The sequence below is a fragment of the Plasmodium brasilianum genome, chromosome 13 (genome assembly GCF_023973825.1).
Source record: "Plasmodium brasilianum strain Bolivian I chromosome 13, whole genome shotgun sequence".
In the NCBI taxonomy this organism is placed as follows: domain Eukaryota; phylum Apicomplexa; class Aconoidasida; order Haemosporida; family Plasmodiidae; genus Plasmodium; species Plasmodium brasilianum.
The window spans coordinates 2094269-2115966 of NC_090126.1; the positions used below are offsets into that span (position 1 = coordinate 2094269).

Below are 21698 nucleotides of genomic sequence, written 5' to 3' on the forward strand. Positions count from 1 at the left end.
GGAAAAGTAGCGAATATGCATAAATATATATATATATTTATTTAGAAACATATATAATTATTTAGAAAAAAACTACAGTATTATAAACTGAATAGATTTAGTATCATCCTCTTTTTTGTTAAAACTTGGGGCTATACTTATAAAGAAAAAGATAAAACAGTAAATTTTATATTTGCATATATTCCAGTTTTACCTTCATTATTATATAGTAACTTTATTATCCCCTCTTATTATAATTCTTTAATAAAGCTATTCCAAAAATTGTGTTTGCTGGAAATAATTTTCATTTTATTATTAAGCATGAACAGATGGACTCAAATGGTTAGCCAACAAAATATTGTAATTAACGAAATAATTTAATTCTTGTGCCAAATGTAATAATTGTTATATATTGAGCTGTTTATATATATATATATGTACATATATTTATTTGTATATCTTTTTATTTATGCATATCCTCTCCCAAACAAATAAAATCACTCTATTTTGCAAGTATGCATCAACAAGGTACAGTGAATAATTCAAATAAGATATATTAACGAGGTCACAAGCAAAAATAAATGGACAAATAAAAGGAAGAAATATAAAAACAAATTTATATAATACAATGAAAAAAACAACAACAGTACTATACAAGAGAATAAACAACTGTGTGATCATGTGCCTACGTTTTATATATTTTAAAATATAAGTGTTATATATTTAAAACTGCTGTATTATCTTCAAATGGGTATATAAACTTAATGATATAACGAATTATTATTGTTTTCAATGGGATAAGCCAAACGGTTATATAAGTTACCCCTCTTATTACATATAATAATACATATAAATATATACATATATGCATATAATTATATACATATACATATACACATAGAAATATATATATATATATATATATATATATATATATATATATATATGTATCAATCATAAATGTATATACAAATGTCAAAAGCTATAAAATGTCTGATAATATGGATACGAAAAAAGAAATACCTCCTACTATTCTGTAAGTTTTTACTTTCATTTATAATTGCTATTTTTACGTTCTCTATGCTATACATTTTCTTAATGATGGAAAATAATATATAAATAAGTGCATACATAAATACCCATATATACTATTCGTGCCATATTGCTTTTGCACAATTATCATACTGTTTTTATTAATAATACATACGTCCATTTCTTATTACACCTCATGTGACAACAAAAAAAAATTATATTAAAAACTTACATAAATTTCCAGTCTTTGATTCTCGCCTTTTTTAATTTACTTATAATACCACATTTTTCTTCCTTATTCTATCTTGTAAATTATTTTAAAGGTATATATAACTACTCATAAAATATAATCGTTTTTAGTTCAATTGTTTAAGCATATATAGAACGCTGTTAAAAGATTTTAGTGCATAAATATTGGCAATGCCTTGTAAGCAGTTGAAAGGATGAGGTGATGCAAAAATAGCATGTACACAAATTATTTTCTACTTGTAATATATATATATATATACCATTTAAGAAAAAATAAAACATTTAAAAAAGAAGTAAAAAAGGAAAAAGGGCTACTGAAAATTATTGGGATAATATATATTCATATTCTTATTCTTATTATATGCATATGTATATACATATATGTTTATTCTGGAACTTGTTTTCTTTTTTCTTATATAAAAGACTAATGCTTTTGTAAATTTATATTTATAATTTTTTTTTTTTTTTTTTTTTTATTTGAATCAATGCATAAGATTATTATAGGTTATTATTTTACACTTAACGTGCTAATATCTTTATATTATATCAGCAGCTTAAACACATTTATTTAAAAAACATTTTCCCCCTAATTTATGTTTAATTCCTGTACAAGATTTCGCTAAAAATTATTCACTTATTTTTTTTCCTTTTATCTAACCTTCACGAATTATGTTTCCGATCCTTTATTTTTATTTTATTTTGCTTTATTTTGCGTTATTTTGTTTTAATTTATTTTATATTTTTTTATTTTTTTTTTAATTAAAATTATTTTATTTTTTTTTTTTTAATTTTATGTTAATTTTTTGTGATTTGGTTCTAAAATAATAAATTATTTAGCAGATAAATTTTATAAATAAATAGAAAAATTTGCATTTTTTACATTTATTTTTTGTTTTTTATATTTTTATTCCACAGAAGTTTATTTTTGCAGTTATGAATTTAGTTCTAATATAATTTTGAACTAAAAGCGACTTTTAAAAGACAATATTTTCATACGTATATGAATTTATGAAATTTGTTTTTTTATCCTTTAGCACAGTTGCAAGGAAGCCGTTAATGGGGCTTTAATATATTTCACTAATGTGTTACATGGATACATAATACGTGTAATAGTACGTGTGACAATACTTGCCATTATATATGTGTTTATACATACAGTAATATATATATGATAGTACACGAGATAATACATATGATAATACCTAAGTAACAACCTGACAACAGAAGTACAACAGATATGTGTAATGCATGCACATTACACACGGTACACACATAAAACACACTGGAGACGCACGAAGCATATGCATACAAGCCCATGACATAATTTCTACAATATTTTTCTTAAATAAAATGTTTATTATAAAAAGTAACATACTCAATGATAACACTTTGGACACGAGCGCAAAAAAAGAGCATACAAAAATTAATAAATTTTTAATTATATTGATTGTTATATTGAATGTACTAAGCCTTATATTTACATTAGTATTAGCTATAAAATTTTATCTTTGGTAATAAAAACGAATGTACGGTTACCTGTCACCAAACCGTGAATCATTATAGTTTATTTATTTTTTTGACTTTTATTCATCATTTTTGTTCATTATACGTATTATTTATTTTTATCCTTCATTTTTTTTTTTCTTTTTTCATGTTATTTCCAGTTCATATAATGTAACGGCATTCCTATTCCTTTTAACGCAAACATGCCTGTGGTCTTATTTAGCAATCTTAAATGTTTATGATCAGAAATATATTTTTTCGATCTCTTCGTTTTTGGGAATTCATTTATACACACAAGTATTTAAAAAATATTAATTTCTAAAACCACAACTAATGAATGTGCGTGCATATGTGGACGCACTTATGTAGACATATGTACACACAAGTACAAACATGCATGCATATATATATATATATATATATATGTTTTTTATTTTATTTTATTTTTATTTTCTCGCCCTTTGTAGTGTTACCAAAACTGTGACAAGCTATTCTTATCAGATGAAATTCAAGAATATCATTTTATGTCAGTTGCTCTTTCGCACCTACCATTTCTTTACATTTGTTATGACATTGTCATATTTCAGTATGATAGTGTTTTCATAAAAAGTAATAATACATTGATCTTTTGTTTAAGTTTTAACGAAATAGGAATATGCGTATATCTATATATAGATATATACATACGGTGCAAACATACATAGCATGCTTAATACACATAACAGAAATGAATACGTACTGCATTTATTGAATCCTTTAAATGAGTATGATATTAACTGTTTGTATATTTTTATTGGAGTAATGCTACAACTTAAATGTACCTATTTTAATTTTTTTTTTTTTGAAGGCACACTAGATTATACTTATAATGATAGTTCCTTAATAGTACTGAATTTTTTGAGAGGAATATTTTGCTCCTTATCAATAGCAATCATTTTTATCATTTCAATGGTCTTGAATATACAAAACACTTTTAGAACATATCCTATTCTCAAGCTATCGAATAGCAAAACAAAAAAATACCTTTGTAAAATTGAAGAAGGCCACAATTAAAATATATGCATACATATATACATACATATATATATATATATATATATATATATATACACGTGTTCATATACATACGTACATTTATATGAACACTTAGACACAGCGGTGCATTTATTTTCCCCTTTTTTTTTTTTTTTTTGCAGTATCTGTATTTTTGTTTTATCTGATCGATTCTCAATTAAGAATAGTTACATTTCTTTTTATCATAGAAACGTATGAAGTTAACCCATTTAAAATATTTGTTTTTATATTCTCTCAGGTTCAAAAAAAAAAAAAAAAATTAAATAAAGTGAACACGCATATATGTGTACTAATATTTTTGTATTTCGTTGAAATTTTTAATTCATTTTGTTTTAATTTATTTCATTACATTATAAATTGCTTCAATACATTTTAATATAATTCACTTTATTTTACTTTGAATGCAGATTATGACAATATGTATATGTATAGCTTTTGATACGCACATTTTTAAAAATATAATTATTGGTATATCATCAATTCTGGTTTCCCCCTTATCCATTATTTTACTCTCAACAAATAGGTCAGAATGGAAAGTAGATATATCACTATAAACATAAATACGTGCGTATATATATATGTGAAATCTTATGTATATATATACATATAAAGTACTTGTGTAAATTCACTATTTCTCTCTCTCTTATGTTCCTTTTTTTTTTTTTTTTTTAAATATGCAGAAATTACAGTAATGAAAGAGTGGTGAGACTTAGTAAATTACTGATAAATTTTCGTTTTTTTGAATTTTTTCTAATACTTTTTTACGGATCGTTATATTATGACGATGAAGTAGGAAACGCGTTCATATTATATATACAGTAAGTTAAAGTGTGCTAAGAGTTATTCGAAAGTTCTTATTTTTTCTGTGCAGTTCATCTGTTACGTTATGTTGTGTTATATTATTCTGTAATGTTTTATATTATATTAGTTTTTTTTTTTTTTTTTTTTTTTCACAGATTAATCAATTTAATATTGTTATTCTTTCTTATAATCATTTATAAAAAGGTGTTGACATATAAAAGGAAATTTGACGAAAGCAGCGACGAGCTGAATGTAGATCTGTACAACAATATAAACGACAATTAGACGTTTCGGTCTATATATACATATATCTATATCTATATATATATATATATATATTTGAGTGTAAGCGTAATTATATACACAAATGCATGCTTCTACCAATGCATCTTTTGCTTTAAATAACGTTCTTGAAAGTATTAAACGTTTATCAGTATAAAACGTTTAAATAATTCATTTTTTTATTTTTTTTTTGAAAAAACTAATATTGTATGTTAAGTTATAATTCTTTCTTTTTTTGTCCATAATTTTATTTATATAATAATAATCTTGTCGTATTTAATACAGCCAAAACTGCATCATAATCAATATGTTCACCTAAAAAAATAAGAAAATTAAGTTTTCATATATATAGAAAACAACTGCATACCGTAGGTTTTTTTTTTTTTTTTTTTCTTCTATTTTTTACGTTGTACATTTAAATTTGTTGAAAACCAGGGTGCAATAAACGTCTCCATCATTATTTCTTATATTTTTTTTATATGTTTCTAAATATTCTTCTAAATTACCAATAACACATTTATTTACGCCTGAGGATAATGCATTAATTATTTATGCATATAAAGCTGTTTTATCATTGTTACTATTGTTGTTACTGCTGTAGTTACTGTTGTTATTATTTTATTATTATTATCGTTATTATTATTACTATTATAATCACTATTACTAGCATTACTGTCATTATTTACATATTTTATTTTTACCTTCCTTGCTACTACTATCCTCGGTATTATTTTTATTAATAGTAAAAGTCTAGCAAAACAGGAAAGGAAGAGAGAAAAGAAAATTATAGGCTTTAAAATGCAGAAATTAAAAAATATAATTTTAAATATTCAAATACTTCATATGCAAGGGAGGATATACAGTTAAACGTCATGATATCTAGATCCTTTTTTGTAACAATATTCAATAAGATTTTCAATATCTGTCGTAGGAAAATTTACAATTATGTGTATTACGTGTATATATTAGTATTTATACACAATATTCGATTATAATAATTTTATTCCAGTCACCTTTTCGCTATAACTCTTCAAATCAAACCATAATGGTTTGATTTTAACCGTCTGTGGAAAAGGTACGTTAAAATGAAATAAGTATGCTTATGTTTGGGTGTGCATACAAGGAGTGAAGTACGTATGCAGATATAAGTGCATATATATGGGTCTAATTTCTGATACCTGTTATAACATTTACAACTTTTCGTTCAATCAATTATATATATATATATATATATATATATAATCGGAATTAGCTAAATTATTCTCGCGTGTATATGTATGTATATGTGCACTTACTATAAGAAGGAAAAACAGCTTGTGAATGATAATATTTTCGTTTCTACTTAAACGTAATATACCTCTTAAGAAAAAAGGCCTGAATGAGTATATAAAGTTAAAGCAAAATGATTTAGCTTTTAAATTTAAGATTGTTGAAAGTAACAGGACGTTAATTATGGCGAATAGTAAGTCATTCTGAATGTCATTCCATTCCTGCATAAAAAACAAAAAATTAAGAAAATAAAACAAGTTATGCAAATAAAACAAATCATGCAAATAAAACAAGTTATGCAAATAAAACAAATCATGCAAATAAAACAAGTTATGCAAATAAAACAAATCATGCAAATAAAACAAGTTATGCAAATAAAACAAATCATGCAAATAAAACAAATCATGCAAATAAAACAAGTTATGCAAATAAAACAAATCATGCAAATAAAACAAGTTATGCAAATAAAACAAATCATGCAAATAATACAAATCATGCAAATAATACAAATCATGCAAATAATACAAATCATGCATATTACAAGTATCGTAGTATAAGAATATAATTTGCATGTATGTAGACTTGTCCTCATAAATATTCAAACATTTCCATACATATACACGTAATATGACCATATTCTTACACTTAAAAAGGAGCTATTGATTAAGAAAATAAAAAAGCTGAAGACCTCCTCGTCGAGTAACACAATATTCTGTCAAAGGGTTAAGGAAGCAAAACATTATAGAAAGGGGGAAAATAGCAAAATATATACATACATAAATACATAAAAACGTACTTTCACATATATATACTTACATATATGCAAACATATATATACATACATGTATAGTAAAATTGAAGGAGGGACTCAATGAATGAAGAACATGCAGTGATGAAGAAAACACAGCAAGATAAAAAATGCAAAAAAAAAAAAAAAAAAAAAATTACATTTGTTAATAATAAACTTAATAATAGGGACAAAGAGGAAAGTCTAATATTTGCATGCGTACTACTGACTAAGGGAAAAAACAGGTTTTTTCTAATTACATATTTTTCTCTACTACTGCTAATATGATTGCTCATGGTGCTGCTAGTAGTACTACTACTACTTTCAGTAGGCATAGATGTTTTGCTATCTAATAGTAGTATGTCCTCAGCACATTTATCAAATGACGTTGATAATTTCATAAGTAATGGAGATACTGTTTTTGGTGTTTTTGGCATAGGTAAAATAAGTAATGATAATATTAAGATTGATAAACTCTTAAAATGATTGTTGGTGAATTGTATAGCATATATTAATAATTGTATTAATGATATAGATGAAGATAATACATTTATATTTTGTATTTGATTATATTTTCTACAATATAAAATTAAATTTAATATAAAATAAAAAAAGGAATTTTCAAATTTAAGAGAATTGGGTAATATTTCATTATTGTCTACTTCCTTTAAATTATTATTTTTATTAAAAAATTCTTTCATTGAAGATTTTACATAAAATGATAATTTTTGTAACAGTGTTATTATATTAAATATATCTGTTTGTGCAAATATTTCCAAATTTTCAAAAAATATAAAAAAGAAAGAGAAGATATCATTAATTTCTTCTGCTGTATTTACAGCTGTGCTCATATATCTAATCACAGTGTTCATCATTTTATATAAACTCAAAGATTTACATTGTTCTACACAATATTTTCTCAATTTTATTATTAAATAGTATACATATATAATATGGTTGTTGGGTATTTTGTCTGTTTCTACATTTTCAAATATCCTTTTCACTAAGTCCTGCAAATAAATACATATACATAAGCATTTATAACTGGAGATGCAGAGAAGGTAGAGTGGAAGAAATGAAATCTATCCATAAATATAGATACATATATATATATATGAATATATAATGTCCCCTTAAGAGAAGAATAACTCCTGTTTTCCCCGCTCATACTCGCGAAAAATGTAATCAACGAAAATGCGTTACTGGATGATGACATTTTTACATTACTTCTGCTTGCAAATTTTTCGTTAATTTTTTAAGCACTGTTCCAACATTATTTTGTCATTCTTTTGTGCTTTCGTTTTTTTTTTATTTTCCTTTTTGACTAACGTTATTTTTAGAAATGGACAAATACAACCTGCTGTCGACCTGATCAGCCTGTTTTGATGAATACAAAGATAATTCTAACTTTATTATGTAAATAATGAACGAGATATAAAGGCTGTAGTTGCCGCTATTTATTTTTAAGGAAAAAATACAGTCAAAAGCAAAGTAAATATTTTTAATTTTTTTGATGTTTAACCATAGAGGTACATTTATTTTATACATTTCTTTTTTAATGCACGTAAAAAGAGATAATATTTTATCTTTTGTTATAAAATAATAAGAATAAGATAAAGCCATAAATAAAAAAAGGGGGTTAATATTCACTTCAAAATCATTAAGTGAAAAAATATTTTCCACATAATTGTCTACTTTACTGATATTCAACTTCTTTTCAATAAAATTCTTATCATGATTTAAGCATAGGTAAAAAATATATATTACAGTTTCTATTAGATCTTCATTATCATTAAAATTAAATAACAAAACTTTCGTAAAATAGAAATCATTTTTCTTTATTATTTCAATCAATATATCTTTCTTGTTTTTCTTTTCTTTGAACAATTCGCCTTCTTCATAAATTAGGAGCTCCAAAATTCTGTAGCATTCGGGGTCTTAACCCAGAAAAAGGGAAACGGAACACATGTGCGCACGTGTAAGCATATGCATATATACGCACGTACAGACACACGTATATACGCACAAATAACCATATACACACATACAAACACATAACCACATACATGTATGTCAACACTACATATGCATACACGTTCCTCTATTTGTGTCTCTCTTTCCATTACTGTAATTGTTACTATGCACATATTGAAAGAATAGTGTAAACGGCTTGTTTTTTATTAGGATCTGCTTTATTCTTTTCTTGTACTCTGCAAAAATTACAGAGGTTAGCTCTTTATAGTTATCTGTGTCTAATTGATCATTTTTGTTTTCACCATTTGTATCTACATGTTGCTCTATTCGATTTTGAGCTGTATTATGAGGATCTTTTTCAAAGCAATGTAAATAGCTCGCAGAAATTTCCTCTACGTGCGTCAAAATATTCGAGAATAAATGAAAAAAAGGAGTAAAAAATGAAGAGAAGCATATACTAGTGCTTATATTGTTAAACAACTTTTTCCTCTCAGTTATATCTTCGAAAATATATATACAAGAAAGATATAAAATTTTAATAAAGTTTAAAATGTCCTTTTCGAATGGAGTGTCTTTTCTTTCTTTCATAATATTTCTAAAAAATGAATGAAGTTCTATAAAAAAATATAGGATTATTTTTATAAAGGTAAAAATTTGAAGCTCATTATCATTATCACCATCACTGTCATTATCGTTGTCATTATCGTTGTCATTATTGTTGTCATTATTGTTGTCATTGTCATTATTATTGGCATTATTATTGTTATTATCAGTGTAAAAATTATCCTTTTCGTTAATTATCTCCTCATTTATCAAAAAATTATCATTTCTATTTAAAATGTATGTTAATGAAAAAAGCAGTTTCATTATTGCCAAGCATAATTCATTTAAAGAGTTATTTGGTTCGTTATAAATCAGCTCCACATATATATCTTCTTTATTCTTGTTTACAATTTTTATAATGTTTAATACTGTTTTTAATACTTTAAATAGAGAGGAAATGTTCGTAACGTAGAACTTATTTATTATGTCGTTTGTGAAATATTTTGTGCGGCTCTCGCTTTTACATGAGATCGTGTGGGTTATAACCTCTGCGTGACCACTAATTCCTCTTATAATCTTACCACTTATATGCTCTGTTACCTCACTTTTCATGCCATTCTTCAAACCGGTTCTCCTCTTATTGTGAGCACAAGGAAAATCGTTTTTATGTATTCTTGGACCCCTATAAAGGAAGCAATCATGAGCACAGTCATTCCCCTTAACAGATTCGTCATATATATTAGAGAACGTTTTCTTGTGTATAGGTAAATTCATTTCGTTTTTTTTTAATTCATACCTTTCTCCATTATTTTTGTTAATAACATTGCAACCCCTAGAGTTGTGATAAACATTTGTATTTATTCTGCTATTTTTTAATAAGAGATTTTCAAAAAAAGAAATAATATCTTTAATATTTGTAGGAGCAGAATTAGGAGATACCACTAAAAAGGAAATTATATTAATAACTTTGAAAATATGAAGTATTTTTATAGAGGAATAAGCAATATGAATAAGCATGTCCAAAGCTTTTAAAAAATAAAAGAAGATCGAATAATCACTACTTACATTATTATAAATACCACTATTTCTATTTACATATTTTGAAATTATGTTTATTAGAACATCAAGCATGTAGTGGGCATGTGTATGAGAAAAAAGGGAATTATTAAAAAAAAAGGTAACAAGAAAATTTAATGCTTTTTCTCTTAAACATTCATATTTTGTGTTTGATATAAAATCAAATATCCACTCAACAAGTGACGTATGAGATAAAATAATATTAACAATTGCTTCATCAATACTACAAAATTTATAAAAAATGTCTAAACATTTCATTTGTATATCTCTATTAATATTGTTTAGTAATGCTTCTTGTAAATTATCACACAAAATTATAAAAATGTGTATATTTTCATACTTTTCTGTTATTTTTATATCCAAGGTATTTTTTTCTTCTGAACCTGAATTATAATATGATTCCCCATAAGATAAGGTGTTATTAATATCACGTGTTTTGAAATATACGTATGCGTTATTCTTTATCTCTTCTTTTGAGCCATTCTTCATGTTATGGATCCTTTTATTTTCCTTGCAGATTGACTGAGAATGTATAGATTGAGATTCTTCTTGCACTATGATTTCTTCGAATTGTTCCAAATCCTCATTGCACCGATCGGATCCTTCCAAATATGACCCCTCCAAATATGGTTCGTCTGATTCTGGTTCTCCCAAGCCTGCTTCTTCTACCTCTTTATTCTCACTCGACTTAGAAATCCCTTCGTTGCTCCTACTCTGTTTAATATTTCCGATTTCAAACTCGTTTGGAATTGTTGTGGTGCTAATAATACTATATATACTTGAATTTAGATCATGGTAATAGTGCTGTTCGTTGCCTTGATTTTTGCTACTTTCCTGCTTCATTTGTAACGACTCCATGTTTATATTATCAGCATTCTCTTTAGTTTTAAAGAAATTGGAATTGCATTCAATGCCTTTTTTTCCGTAATTACTATATTCCCCAGAAATGTTAGTAGAGATATTTATGATTCCTTTGTAGTTCTCACTACAGTTATTCATGAAATTTTTACTTTCTTTTGATAAATTTAAGCCTATTTTTTCTTTATAATAATTTCTTTTTAATAATTTACTAATGTTTTCCTCTTCGGATGATATGAGTTCATATTCGTCACTATAATTGTGCACGAGTATTGTCTGTTCTTCTGATTGGTTATATTTATCTTTACATTTGTTTTTGTTTTTTTCCTGGATAAACATTCCTGTACATGCCTTTTCCTTTTGCCGGAATTTATAATTTATATGTTTTAATTCGACTTCTTTCGTATAATTTTCATTATATTTTTTTTCACTGTTTTTGCGTTTGTAAGTGAGCTTACCTTTCTCAGTGCTTTCTTCACCTTCATCTTTATAGATTTCAAAAAGTATTTCATTCTTATTATACTCGCTACGTCTACAAAGTTCTTCAGGTTTGCTAGCATCCCCAGATTCGTAACTAACATTATTTTTACCCAAATAATGACTTGTAAATAGGTCGTTCCAATTTCGTTCTTTTTGGTTAGAAGAAATGTGTATGCTTGAGGAAAGGGTTTGTTGATGGTTACTATTACTGTTAATATTGTCTCCACTAACAATGGTAGGTGTGTTTATGGCTTCTTGACTGCCCTTTTTGCTTTCTGAGTGAAAAATGATTGTGTTGAAAAAGTAGGTTATATCATTAAGATTTTTAGTAATTAAATAAATAAACTCTATGCAATAATTACATAGATCAGTGTTCTTATTAATATATTTAAAATTTTTAATTAGGATAATAAAAAAGTTTTTTAGTAAGTCATGTTTTATTTGCCATAGAGAATTTTCATTCCAAAGGCTGTAAATTATTTGAAGTGTTAGTAAAAGTTCTTTGTTGTTATAATCATCTACATTAATACTATCGTTTTGTTGATTTAAAAAAAATTGGTTAGGATAAAAATAAATTTTTTTTGGTTTTTCATTTTTGGAATTTTCATTAATTGAGTAATTTTGAATAAATAATTTCATAAAACCTTCAATGACTACTGATTCTTCTTTTAAAGTTGTGTGTATAACTTCTATATGATCTATTAAATTTTTTAAAAATTTTAGTATAAAGGAATTTTTTTTTTTTTTATTATACGATGAAATTTTTTTTAATCTAACAAGTACACAAGTATAAATTGCATCCTTAAAAATATTACACAAATCTTCAGAACAAATATTTAAAAATTCTTTGCATGCGTTAGTTGCTAGGATTATTAATTCGTTGTTAACAGAATAAGCATAATCATCCTCCTTATTATTATCATTATCTTGCTCATTTAATTTAGTTGTACCTTCTAAATATTCGAAAGTGTTTGATAAAAACAAAGTGTGATCAAGTAGAAAAAAAGAAAAATGATGACGAAAGTCATGACAATTGTTCACTGAATATATATCATTTAAACTTTTAAATAATAAATATTTTTTATATAAAGGACAGTTATTAAAAAGAATTTTGTTAATGCACTCTGCACATAGTATGTTCTGTCGTTTATCAACAAAGCATTTATCATGATTTTCTATCTTGTGCTCATCAGTTTGAAGTAGCAAAATGTCGTTGAATATTGTATTTAATTTTATCTCCATTTGATGATGTGTACGTTTTGAAAAAATTATTGGGAGGCACAAGAATAAGACTCTTTCTGCCTAACAAGTTATATATATATATATATATATATATATAAATGTATACATATATGTATATATATATGTATATATATATGTATATATATATGTCGTATGAGCTTGCATGTAAATTTTCATGTGGGCTTCGTTACACGTGTGTAGTACTTGCGAGGATATATGATTGCACGTGTCGTAAAAAAATATACAGAATCAAAATTATAAAGAAAAAGAAAGACAAACGACGGAAAAAATAAAGGAAATTTCCAGCTCTTTTTCATATGCTTATTATATATATGTGCGTAAATGTATTTTTTTTTTTTTTCGCTCGAAAATAATCTTAATGACCACGTGAAAGTAGTACTTGTTGCAATTTTTTTTTTAGCACAGTCAAGTGCTGCTAACATCAGTTACTGTATTAACAATGGTAACGTAACATACTATTGAAATAAATGATCATATATGTTAATGCCATTTAATATACTATAATAATAATTTAAATTGCTATGTGTGCAAAGTTTAGTTCAAAGGTTGAGATTAAATATCACTTAATTTTTGTGGATTTGTTGTTTAAGCATGAACATAAGCAGGAATGTGTCATTTGGCATGCATTCTGCGTGAATTCGTCTTATTTTTATACGCATTTGTAAATATAAGAATGAATTAACATTTCACGAAATTTTTTTTTTTTTTTCTTCTTCCAAAGTGAATATATGCGGCTGCTTTTTAAATTGAAGAGGAAAAGAATGAGAAAGTTCATATATTTGAAAGAGTTAAAATAGCATGATAAAAGTAACATAAGAATAAAAAACGAGAACAGAAAGAAAAACAAAAAAAAAAAAAAAACAACAAAAAGAAGGATATCCACATAGATAAAAGCTTAAACGATATATGGTGAAAAATCTATAAATAAAAAAATATATACAAGCTAAAAAATCTGAAATTATAATTTAATACAAATAATCGCATATGAGTTTTTGCTCTTGTTTTTATTATTAAAAAATTTATTTTTATTGTGATCTTAAAAGTTACAGGGTTTAAAGTGTTTAAATAAATTGTCATTACAAAGAAAAAAATAATCAAGATGAAAAGACATTAAAATTATAATACATTGACGCAGTAACATAATAAAACAATTCAAAAGTTTAGTCTTTATTTAATTACTTTATTTTTTTTACTTATAAATGTAGCGCTTGTGTGTATTTTGGTACTGTTACGAATGAATATGCAAACATGCCCCATGTATATAAGTATGTGTATGCAGTATGTACACACAATATAAGGGTAACATAAAAATTAAAACATACGTATGTACATTTTACCACAAATATGAAAAAAAAAAAAAAAAAAATCAAACAAACAAAATTAGCAAATATTGAATAAAACATATAATATGTATATGTATATATATATATATATATATATATACACCTATATGAGTAAATAAAATTACATTTAAAATATTTTACAAATAAGAAACAAAAAAAAAAAAAAAATAGCACAGATCACATATCAACATGAAAGTGCGAAACGTCAAAGTCGATTTCTTTATATTCTTCAAGTGAAATGGGGGGTAATTTTTTGTACTTTCTTTTGACATTATATACATGAAAATCACTCCTACAATGTAATTTGTAATTACTTTTTTCTATTCTCGTTAAACAACTTGTGCACATTATTATATCTGCGCCATTTATGTTATCCTTTATCTCGTTATTGAGCTTTTGGCCCGATTTAGCTAGAATAATATTACTATTACTATTATTAATACTGTTGAACTCACTTTTTGTGATGCCTTCCTTATTCTCATTTCCGCCATTGAATTCCTGTTCATTTTCTTTATAACTCCATCCATCTTTCTCATTATCACTTTGGTTGATTCTACATTTACCTTTCCCCTTAGTGTTACCATTACAGATGTTTTTATTTCCCTTAGTTTTACTTTTTTCCGTAGTATTTTCAATGTGTACATCCAGAATTACAGGAATGTCCCGATCGTTCTTTTTCTTTTTATTAAAAGTGGCTATTTTAACATTATTACTTAAAATTTTACTAGAACAATTTTTTTTATATTTCTTTGTTAAATCATGAATATATCTATAAACACAAGGGTAACATAAAAATACTATTTTATGAGTTCCCGAAAATTTTTCTTTTCTTTCTTTATCTTGTTTATTCTTTTTTTGTTTAAATTTTATTTTCAAATCATCACTAAAAGAGTCGCTCGCTTTGATATCATCATTCTGTACACTATTTTCCTTTTTGAGATTTTTTTTTTTTTCTTCCATAAAATTGTTATTGTGTAGTAAAACATTTTTTTCTTTCTTATCCTTTTTGGAGAAATTCTCATCTCTTTCATTGTAAGCTGTATCATTTATATCAAACACATTTTTCGGTTCATCTGGCTTGTCCTTTTCTTGTGTATCTTTTTGCTTTCTCCTGGTAGTATATTTGCTTACACGAATATTCGTATCGTTATTACTATTACTGGGGTTTTCACAATGATCAAATTTATCTTCATATTTGTAACCGTTACAGTTACTATAACCATCATTATAATTACCATCCTTATTTTCAGTTTCATACTTTTCTTCCCCTTTCATGTTTACGCTCTTAGGTTCGGCATTATAGTGTATAACTTCACCATTTTCCTGTACACTTAATTGAGATTCAACACATGTACTATCATTTTCGTGTCCATCCATGCTATTTTCATATGTATTAGTTTCTCTTTTTATATTTTCCTCTACATTATTATGTTCATATTCATGATTATGTTTAATATTTACATTATCTACTCCACTTTTCATGTTATTGGTTACTTCTTGTTCTTCTATAATTACATTATTGCTATTTAAAAATTTTATTACTTCATCCTTTACAATATCATCACAAATTATTTGTATTCTCATAAATGCTCTTTGAATTATTTCATCATATTCCTTACTTAAAATATCAAAAACTTTGAGGGCTTGTTTCTTTGCGCTGTCATCTATATTTATACTATAGCCAAGATTTTTGACCATACCTGAAAAATTAGAATTTGAATATAGCACATGGGATGGTAAAATTTAAATACACAATTCCACAATGTATGCATATACGTATGTATATATTTATGGTATGTTTGGTTACATTGGAATGAACTAATTTTTGTTTGTTTAAATTTTACTTTCTATCATATTTGTTGAGAGGGGATAACCCGTTTGCGGATTTACACTCATTTCGTGCAAAATTTCGATAATATCTTTGTAAATTTTTTCTTTTAATATCGTCCTTTCCTTGTTACTTATCTGTAACGTTCCTAACAATGAAAGTAATAATCATTCGATCAAAATGCCAGGGTTTGAACATATGGAAGCAACGAAAAGGAACAGCGAAAAGTAGCAATGAAAAATGGTGCAACAAAAACGACGCAATATACATGGAGAAAAGGAAAATAAAACATTGTTATGCACTTGTATCTTTCATATAGGGTACCTTTTTCTAAAATAGTTTTGCATATTTCATAATTGTTATCAGTATTAAAGCATGCGCTCAATTCCGATTTTTTGGCTATCTCCCCTTTCGATATATTTGTGAAAATTAAATGAGACTGAAGAACGTCATCTATGTTCAACTCGGTTCCTTTAAAAGAATAAAAAAGCAGTCGTAAAATATGAACAACATGAATGGGGAAGAGGCAAAAAAAAAAAAAAGTTAATCGTTCGAAAGCATTTTGTAAGACATGTGCATACATTACTTCTATTACAGGTATTTTTTTCAAATGTTTCTGAAAAAAAATGTTCTTACCATTTCTCCAGTCAATAATTTTGTTTTTGTAACAAGCAATTTCGAATTTCTTCCCTTTGTGCTTGTATTTAACTATAGCAACATTTGTAAACTTTACTTGGTTTATCGGCTGAAATAGCGCCCCCATTATTATATCATATTTGAAGTAGACTTTAATTAATTAGGGGGGGGAAGTTGGAAAGGGGTTCACAGGTTAACAAGAACGTGCACATATATATATATATATATTTATTTATTTATTTGTTTATTTTTATTCATACATTGATAAATACACGTCCGTACGTGGGAACTTACTCACGCGTCCGTTTATGCGTTTTTCTTTATGACATTGTATAAGTTAATGCATTTGTTAATATGCGTACATTAATAAAAGCTTTAATATACAGGTTTATAAGTACAATATATATTCCTCAAAAGGCAATGTACCATTACAGCTTGTATATTTTATGTTTGAGTAAAAAAAATAAATAAAATAAAATCAGGAAAAGTTGGAAGTTTGTTACATATTTTAAATGTTTTTGTTTTTTTTAACAATACTTAAATTATTATGTATATATACATATATGTACAAATTTTTTCGTAATATCATATTATGCATAATAAATAACTGATATAACATATATATATATAATTTGAGTTTTAACAGATAAAATTTAGTTGCTTTATTTTTTTCAAATTATAAATCCCTAATTTAGTGTTAAAAAATATAATTTTTCCTTTTTAATAATAATTTAATTTTGCATATATATTTTTTTTAAGAATATAAAACAGTTCCGTTATTTACTTCTTTTCAATATTATATTATGTATATATATTTTTTTTTTTTATCATTCAAAAAATTGTTATATATTATATATGTACATAGGAATGTATAACTATGCAAATATAAATATATATGTATGAATAATATATATATATATATATATATATGTTTATAAATACAAACATACTTATGTGTAATTTATAAATATACGCTGTTGCTTCTTCGCATTAATGAGTTTTATATAATTTATTTTTTTGAAGTAGAGTAGTTAAAGAGTGAAGAAGAACGATAAAAAATGTTAACATCTAAAAATTTTGATTTGCATTTTTTTTGTTTTTGGAAATTATTTAGCAGTACATTTTATTAAGATCATATTTATTCAATCCATCTCCTTATTTATCTCTGTGTGCACTATACTATATGCCGGAAATTCAAAAAATAGTGTATTATATATATATATATATATATATATATATACATGCATACTTAAGTGTTATACATGTATGTGCGAAGAAAAAAGCTACATGCTAATGTAAAACAAAAAAAACGTAACTTGATAAGAAATAACAAATTTTACGAAAACTAGAAAATAAATTATTATTATGTATAAAAATAATTATTTCTATCTTTTTTTTAATGTTTAAAAATTAATTTTCTTAAGAATTACGCATTTCATAAATTGAGGAAAAAAAGTGTAAAAAGTCATTGTTGCATAATTTATTATGTATGTGTAAAAACGTCTTAAAAACTTCACCAATGAGGCAACCATATTGTAATATGTAATAATAGTATTATATCTCTCAGAATTTTGATATGGATACCTTATGTAAAGACATTCATGAACAAAAAAAAGAGATGGGAAAAAAAAAAAAAAAAAAAAAAAATAAAAGGAAAGGAAAGGAAAGAGAAAAAAGAAACTGAAATGAAAATATTGTTCAAATGTTCCTTTAGGGAAAGACCTTAATTAAAAATTTATATCAAAATAATGAAAAAAAAAAAAAAAAAAAAAAAAAAAAGAGATAGGGAATGATAAGTTACATATTTGGATGTTTATTTTAATAACATTAAAATAGGAAATTAAGATTTTTTTTTTTTTTTAACTTGGATTAATTTATTTATAATATCTTGTTCCACATCCGCAAACGTTAAACCATAAATTTCCTCCATACTTCGATTGTTTAGGCTGTATAAAAAAAGAAGGCATGTACATATGCGTTTATTTGTGTGTGCATGTGCGTGTGCTCATTTGCAAAAGTACATTCATTTGAACGTATACACGAGTACATTTGTATGCCCTTCTTTTTTGCAATATTTCTTTCCTTCATCTATTAATTTCATTTATGAGAGATTTTAATTTAACCATGTTGTCTTTCATTTTCAAGGCATTCCTCTTTAAATAATGAATGGGGAAAAAGAAAAAAGAAAAAAGAAATAAAAAAAAAGAAAAAAAAAAAAGAAATGAATGAATGAATATAATACTGCTTAATATAATAGTGTGCTTTTCTAAATGGAGATATATTTATATTTATCATTTTACATTTTCTATAGCTCCATATTTTAAAAGTAATTGATAGGCTGAGAAGGAAAAAAAAAAAAGAAGAGAGTTAATACAGTTAAATAGATTAAAATACGATCATTGGTTTAAGCAAAATATAATGAAATAAGTATATTAAGGAAGAAATTTTTAGCACTATAACATGTACATATATGTATGTACACATTTTTACTGCCATTTTTTTGTTTATACTTTTTGAGTATAAATCACATTTATCTAGAGCGGTTTCCTCGTAATCGTCTTTTATGTTTATACCTAGGTCGCCTCCTTTTTGTAAAATTGCTTCAATCCAATCAAGAGGTACCTTAAAAAGAAAATTTGCCACCTGTGTAATATTTCTCTGTAGTCGTTTCAACTTATGCACATGTATGTTCACATATATATGCGTATACATAATGACATACATACTGACATATATACAGCATATACATAATGATATACATACTGATATATATACTGACATACATGTTGACATACATATATGTATGCTCATTTAAGAGTACATGTTTCCTACTTTTTTCTCGCAAGCAATCATTAGAGCTGTTTGGTTGTTCCTACTAAGGGCATTAATATCTAAACCTCGTCTAGCCAACAAATACCCCACGATCGTTTTTTTGTTGAGTATAATCGCCATTTGCAAAAGAGTGAAAACAGGTTCGTTCGCACTGCCAAATTGGGGGGGGGGAAAATAAAAATATACATATATACATTTATACACACATACTTACATATATACATTTATACACACATACTTACATATATACATTTATACACACATACTTACATATATACATTTATACACACATACTTACATATATACATTTATACACTCATACATGCATATATATATCCATAAATACATATATACATGTATGTACATATTAAAATGCGCATAAAAGCCCTGGAAACGTGTGTTTTTATAAGAACGAATATACTTATAGCTTTTTCTATGATTTAAGCAATGTTTAAATAAAATCTGATTTGATAACAACACAGTGTACACGTAAATATGTACGTCTTCACAAGGACGATTATTTATTTAAGCTCTTTACTTTTCCTTAAAATTAGCTATTTGTACGTTCCAGTATGGTTTCAATTTTTTTACATCTTCTATGGTCATGTCTTGACACAAGCAAATATTAAAAAAAAAAAAAAAATTGTAAAATTGAAAAAAAAATAGCTTAAATTAAATTAAAAATAAGAAATATGTATTGAAAAGTATGCTTTTTTAACTACATATTTACCTGATAAACCGTCTTCGTCAATAAATATACTTTCATAATTAAACATAATTATAAAAGAGAAACAAAAAACCAAAAGTGGGAATAGAGGGGAAAGAAAAAAAAAAAAAAAAAGATAAACTGAAGTTATCTTTTTTGGAAATAAAAAAGGAACCTCATTAAATAAAGTAAAAAATATGTGAAAAAAAAAAAAAAAAACTATAGTTTATACTTAAATATAAATACTAATTAAAGTTTAGACAATTATTTTGTAACGTGTTACACTAATTTCATCCCCTTTATATATGTATTATTTTCATGATTAGCTTTCGAAAGATGCTGTTTGAACAGTGCACGAATTTGTTCATATGTGTATATGTGTGTGTGTAAAACTATATATATGTATAGATGTGCAGAGACCAAAATAAAATGAAATTATGGGTGCTATAAATTAGTAATATAAGGCACTATAATTAAAGGAAAGAGAGAAATAAAGTAGAAATGTGTAAGCACAATGGTACAAACTATTTCATATTACACACGATGGAAGCAATAATAGGAGCGTTCATATATATATATTTACGCGTAGATGTGTGAATTTATAATGTAAACGCGCATGTAACTATACAATTAGACAAAAGGGAAAAGGCATAAAAAATTAGTAATAATATGAAGGTTTTTGTTTTTTTCTCTTTTGCATTTGTATGTTTTAAATGGGCAAATGGTTTAAACCATTGTAGTTGTTGATTTAAAAGTAATCCTTTATAAATGTTTGCCAATTTGTATCTTTTTTTTTTTTTTTTATAATTTGTGTGACATAGGTACACGAATAGAAATTTTTATTTAAAAAGAAAAAAAAAAAAAAAAGTTTTAAATTACTGCCATAACTACATTAAATAGTAACAATAGTGTCTGATTTAGGATTGTTGAAAAGAAGTATACAATAGTGTACGATTTCTTTAAATTAAAAAAAAATAATAAAAAAATATAAAGACTAAATAGTTGATAGAGAAATAAAATTAGCATAAATAAAATAGAACTTCAAAATACAATTTAGCGTTAAACGATTTAATAATTTTTCTTTAATTCCACAATATTTGCACTATTTCATATTATAAAAAATATTTGAAAGTATGTTTCAAGTTATATTTGAAATTAAACCATATGTTATACATCAAGTTA

At 25.3% G+C, this 21698-nt stretch overlaps 4 protein-coding genes across 4 annotated transcripts; 1 reads left to right on the forward strand and 3 right to left on the reverse strand.

Moving 5' to 3' along the window:
- Nucleotides 1–2610: 2610 nt before the first annotated feature.
- Nucleotides 2611–4923, forward strand: MKS88_005107 (uncharacterized protein; the record flags this gene model as incomplete). The annotated part of the gene is made up of 8 exons (XM_067218340.1): nucleotides 2611–2771; nucleotides 2925–3060; nucleotides 3231–3372; nucleotides 3611–3790; nucleotides 3960–4075; nucleotides 4245–4360; nucleotides 4518–4655; nucleotides 4794–4923. The coding sequence occupies 8 exons, from the start codon at nucleotides 2611–2613 to the stop codon at nucleotides 4921–4923; spliced, it is 1119 nt and encodes a 372-aa protein (XP_067071482.1).
- A 244-nt stretch (nucleotides 4924–5167) lies between these two features.
- Nucleotides 5168–13150, reverse strand: MKS88_005108 (uncharacterized protein; the record flags this gene model as incomplete). The annotated part of the gene is made up of 10 exons (XM_067218341.1): nucleotides 5168–5235; nucleotides 5334–5447; nucleotides 5622–5670; nucleotides 5759–5842; nucleotides 5934–5984; nucleotides 6216–6410; nucleotides 6833–6901; nucleotides 7138–7986; nucleotides 8306–8913; nucleotides 9070–13150. 10 exons carry the CDS (start codon nucleotides 13148–13150, stop codon nucleotides 5168–5170), a joined length of 6168 nt encoding a protein of 2055 aa, XP_067071483.1.
- A 1541-nt stretch (nucleotides 13151–14691) lies between these two features.
- On the reverse strand, nucleotides 14692–17105 carry MKS88_005109 (ribosome maturation protein SBDS; the record flags this gene model as incomplete). Its single annotated transcript, XM_067218342.1, has 4 exons — nucleotides 14692–16214; nucleotides 16359–16490; nucleotides 16667–16813; nucleotides 16979–17105. The coding sequence occupies 4 exons, from the start codon at nucleotides 17103–17105 to the stop codon at nucleotides 14692–14694; spliced, it is 1929 nt and encodes a 642-aa protein (XP_067071484.1).
- A 1747-nt stretch (nucleotides 17106–18852) lies between these two features.
- MKS88_005110 (ankyrin-repeat protein) lies at nucleotides 18853–20586 on the reverse strand (the record flags this gene model as incomplete). The annotated part of the gene is made up of 7 exons (XM_067218343.1): nucleotides 18853–18924; nucleotides 19102–19131; nucleotides 19279–19316; nucleotides 19489–19600; nucleotides 19811–19961; nucleotides 20349–20418; nucleotides 20541–20586. The coding sequence occupies 7 exons, from the start codon at nucleotides 20584–20586 to the stop codon at nucleotides 18853–18855; spliced, it is 519 nt and encodes a 172-aa protein (XP_067071485.1).
- Nucleotides 20587–21698: the final 1112 nt, after the last annotated feature.